At 47.3% G+C, this 4,773-nt stretch overlaps 1 protein-coding gene across 1 annotated transcript; it reads left to right on the top strand.

The window, feature by feature from the left end:
* Positions 1–519: 519 nt before the first annotated feature.
* LOC146967800 (transcription factor Sox-9-like) lies at positions 520–4,457 on the top strand. The gene is made up of 3 exons (XM_085760765.1): positions 520–1,343; positions 1,571–1,821; positions 2,065–4,457. Exons 1-3 carry the CDS (start codon positions 907–909, stop codon positions 2,934–2,936), a joined length of 1,560 nt encoding a protein of 519 aa, XP_085616891.1. The 5' UTR covers positions 520–906; the 3' UTR covers positions 2,937–4,457.
* Positions 4,458–4,773: the final 316 nt, after the last annotated feature.

Genomic DNA, 4,773 nt, shown 5'->3' with positions numbered 1-4,773 from the left:
GGAACCAATATGCAGAGGCACTCAATATGTTTTAAAGTACATAGAGAAACTTTCTATAACTGTTGAGGATGCTGAATGAAACAAATTGAATAGTTTCAATATTTTTAATACTTACTGTTAGTTGATTCTTTTTCTAAAAGTGTCACTTTATGTTGTTGAGAATTTATTTTTTTCTTTCTTGGTTTTCCTTCATAGTAAAAATTATCACATTTGGTCAGAGTGTGTCAGAGTGTATAAATATTCTATAACTGACTAAATGTTAAAAAATCACTCTTTGCCTGAACGGCCTCGACAATATCTATAGGAAAATACAGCAAAATTAAACAGCATATTGTATATACTGGCTGGATGGCAGTGCGTGTGTGTGTTGTGTGTATGTGTGTGTTTTCAGTGCTGGTTAGGAGGGGGGGAATGGGATCAAATTCCTTCACTTTGGCGTCACATTTGCCAGCCAATCAGGTTCGGGCTTTCCTGCGCCGCATGGTAACGCTGTTATAAGCCCGCGTGCACAACGTTTGCAGTTCAAAGCACTCACGCGTTCTGGGGATTGTACTTGGAGACTAGAAAGGAGCATTTTTTACCGTTTCATCCTGCAGAGTTAAAAGTAAACTCTCACCAGCGGGCTTGTTTTTGCCATTTCAAGTGCGGAGCCGTTTGCAGAAAACGCACTCATCCCGGGAGTCTGTCAGAAGCTCGTGCGTAAAGACTCTCGCTCTCCAAATCGGTTTTTACGCACCGGAGCCGAGAGAAACATCTGCTGTTTCTTTGTGCAGTTCTCTCAGAAAGACTTTTTTACTCAAACTAATTCTGGCAAGGTAAAGTCACTTTCACTGGCTTTTCCTCTCGCGAGAGCACATTAATATCTACCCCGTTTCACGCGTAATTTGGCAACAAACAGTTTTTCGTATGAATCTCCTCGACCCTTACCTGAAGATGACGGAGGAACAAGACAAGTGTCTCTCTGACGCCCCGAGCCCGAGTATGTCCGAGGACTCCGCGGGCTCTCCGTGCCCGTCCGGCTCGGGCTCCGACACCGAGAACACCCGGCCGACGGAGAACGGGCTGCTCAGAGCGGACGGAACCCTGGTCGACTTCAAGAAGGACGAGGACGATAAGTTTCCCGCTTGCATCCGCGAGGCTGTGTCCCAGGTGCTCAAGGGCTACGACTGGACCCTGGTGCCTATGCCGGTGCGCGTTAACGGATCTACTAAGAACAAGCCTCACGTTAAGAGACCGATGAATGCCTTCATGGTTTGGGCTCAGGCTGCGCGGAGGAAGCTGGCGGATCAGTATCCACACCTGCATAACGCGGAGCTCAGCAAAACTCTGGGGAAACTCTGGAGGTGAGTGTGAAAACTGATTCCTTGCTTTTTTGTGATACAATGGATGAAGATTAACCAATGAAAAAACTTCTATCTCTGCTTTTCTTTATTATTTACTCGTGCAGTTATTTGGTTTTAAATATTTAAATGTTTTATTTCGCTTCTTGTTTTTTAGAGCAGTTTATGTAAAGAAGGCTGTTGTAAAGAATATGTGTACAGTACATTGACGGTATACTCTTTACGCACAGACTTCTCAACGAAGGGGAGAAGCGGCCGTTTGTGGAGGAGGCCGAGCGGCTCCGGGTGCAGCACAAGAAGGACCATCCGGACTACAAATACCAGCCCCGGCGCAGGAAGTCGGTGAAGAACGGCCAGAGCGAGCCGGAGGACGGCAGCGAGCAGACGCACATTTCCCCCAATGCCATCTTCAAAGCTCTGCAGCAGGCGGACTCCCCAGCCTCCAGCATGGGAGAGGTGCACTCTCCTGGCGAGCACTCAGGTGAGCAGTCTCCTCCGTGGTTACACATCTCACACTCACACTCAGTGTTTATCAGATTTTTGGATGCTTTTTGCATGCTCTTCTAAATAGGGGGAACATATGGCATTCAAAAAGCATCCCAAATCTGTCTCCAAATCAAACTCATCCATATTGGTTTGCTTAAGACTTACAAAAAATGATGCTAACTCATCTAGAAGTTGACGTTTTAACATGTTGCAATTTATATTTTCTTGTTGTTTCCAGGCTCCCAGGGCCCCCCCACACCTCCCACCACCCCAAAGACTGATGTCAGCTCAGGCAAGATGGACCTAAAGCGTGAAGGGGGTCTCCGCTCCCTGCCCGATGGCCCTGGCGGGCGCCAGCTCAACATCGATTTCCGCGACGTGGACATCGGCGAGCTCAGCAGCGACGTCATCTCCCACATCGAGACCTTTGACGTCAACGAGTTCGACCAGTACCTCCCGCCTAACGGGCACCCGGGCGTCCCTGGCAACGCCACGCCGGTCACCTACACAGGCAGCTACAGCATCAGCAGCAGCGGCCCAGTCAGCCCGCAGGCGGGTGGAGCTGCAGCCTGGATGGCCAAAAGCCAGAGCCAACAGCAACAACAGCAGCAGCAGCAGCAGCAGCAACAGCAGCAGCAGCAGCAGCACACCCTGACCACCCTGGGGAGCAGCAGCAGCTCCGAGGCAGCTCAGGCCCAGCACAGGACCCAGATCAAGACGGAGCAGCTGAGTCCCAGCCACTACAGCGAGCAGCAGGGCTCCCCGCAGCACATCGCCTACAGCCCCTTCAACCTGCAGCACTACAGCCCCCCCTCCTCCTCCTACCCGCCCATCTCCAGGGCGCAGCAGTACGATTACTCCGACCACCAGGGGGGAGGCAGCAGCAGCAGCGCAGCCGCCGCCGCCGCCGCAGCCGCCTCCTACTACAGCCACGCGGGGGCGGGGCAGGGCTCGGGGCTGTACTCGACTTTCAGCTACATGAGCAGCCCCCCCAGCCAGAGGCCCATGTACACGCCCATAGCCGACAACACAGGGGTGCCCTCCATCCCCCAGAGCAGCCCGCAGCACTGGGAGCAGGCTCCAGTTTACACCCAGCTCACCAGACCCTGAGCTGCACCCCCCCCCCCCCCCCCCCCCCCCCCACCTGGCAGACTGAGAGACAACACACACACATACAACCATACACACACACACACACACATACACACACACACTCCAAAACACTTTACTCCAGGGTGAGTCCTTCCCCTGAATCAGACACTTGAATTCAAAGAAGAGGAGAGCTGGACTTGTGATTGGCTCACATCGTGCCTTGCTATTGTACCATGATAGAAACTATATATATATTTTTAGAGAGATGAAAAGACTTAAGAAAATCCTCTGTGAGGACTTATTGATTGTTGATATTTCAGTAGGTACTGTGTATGTTTCTTTTTGTTTTTTTTTCTTCATATGCTGGCAGTTTGTAACCCATGGGGGTGGGGCGAGGGTATAGGGTAATTATTTGTACCTGTAGATATAAAACCAAAAGCTTTATATTTTAACCAGTTCAGCGACTAACCCCACACGGTATAGTGCAGTATCTGGTTCTCTGTTCAATTTCATACAAGCATTTTCTGTTGGTTTTGTTGTTGCTTATTGATTTCGGTGCCATTCAGCAAGTATGGTTTGTATTTAAGCTGTTATGCTGTTGTTGTTATGTTTTTTTTAATGCTCTGTCATGATCATTGGAAAAGCTATTAGGCAATACACACAAAGAGAGAGAGACTTGGTTTCACAATGTTGTGTTGTCTTGACAGGGGGAGACTGCAGCCCCATTCCAACCATCCGTGCCTTGGATTTTACATTTTTGCAATTTTTATTTTTCTGTGTGCATGTGTGTGTGTGTGTGTGTGAGAGTGTGTTTGTGCATGATGGCCACAGCTGAGATTACACTTACCGTCCAACAGCGTGTGTTTGACAGCTACAGGAAGTCACCTTTGACCCCTTGGGGGTGTCCCCCTGCAGTCTCCCACCATGCTGGTGTCCTCAACCTTCGCCCCACAGGTCAAAATCCAGTTTGAAAACTTTATTTATTTATTAGCTTTAATTTTATTTCAAAGTAATTATTTTGCATACTATTCTTATAAGTAATGAAATGTCCTCTTTTTAATGTAGACAGCATATAATTTCCCCTTTTTCAATTTGTAATTTTGATTTTAAACCCAGGGGGTACTTAGACTAAATGGTACACGCTGTAATCGTCTTTTTTTTGTTTATTTATCTTATCTAAATGTCTTTTTTTAAGTATGTATTTGCATTTTTCTGAGTCTCGGGGGGTAATTATCTAACAAAATGTGTACGGATTGTTTGTTATTTGTGAATTTCCTTTGGTTTGACTTTAAAACTATGGCTAGAAGAACTGGAAAAAAAACCGCTATCTCAGTTACAAGACTATTACAGTTGTTCTGTTTGGGCTTTTATTTTGTGTGTGATCACCAGAGAGACCGTCCTTGTCTTTCTGCTCTGCAAGCTCCACTTCCTTTTCTCTCCATATCAAAGAACTGAGGTTCCCAATACTCTTTTTTTTCCCTCTATGATCTTGCCATGTATTTGTACTGTCTTCAAAGAATCTTTTGTATATGTATTTGCAATAAAAAAAAGAAAATGCTATTAAAAAAAAGAAAGTCTGTCAATCATCTGTCACGATAAACTCAAGAAACTTTCACTTATGCAACATCCTTGTGTTGCACAACATGACACTGAACCACCTTTGGGAGCACACTTAAGTGTTTTCCACAAGTGTGGAAGTCAGTGAAAGGGTTAAGAGAAGAGTGCCAAAAAGCGGGACTAGTGTTTGTTTTCCCAGAAGCCCTGTTTTTTTTCCCCCTGCTTTTATTTTCTTCCTGCCTCTCCGCCCATCAGCTGGTAGCAGCAGGGGGTTGTGGGGCCCTGGGGGACCTGGATG

The sequence above is a fragment of the Trachurus japonicus genome, chromosome 19, assembly GCF_045865225.1.
Source record: "Trachurus japonicus isolate A0001 chromosome 19, Traja_1.0".
NCBI lineage: Eukaryota > Metazoa > Chordata > Actinopteri > Carangiformes > Carangidae > Trachurus > Trachurus japonicus.
Note: the sequence above shows the minus strand (reverse complement) of the source record. Positions and strands in the feature narration are given on the sequence as shown.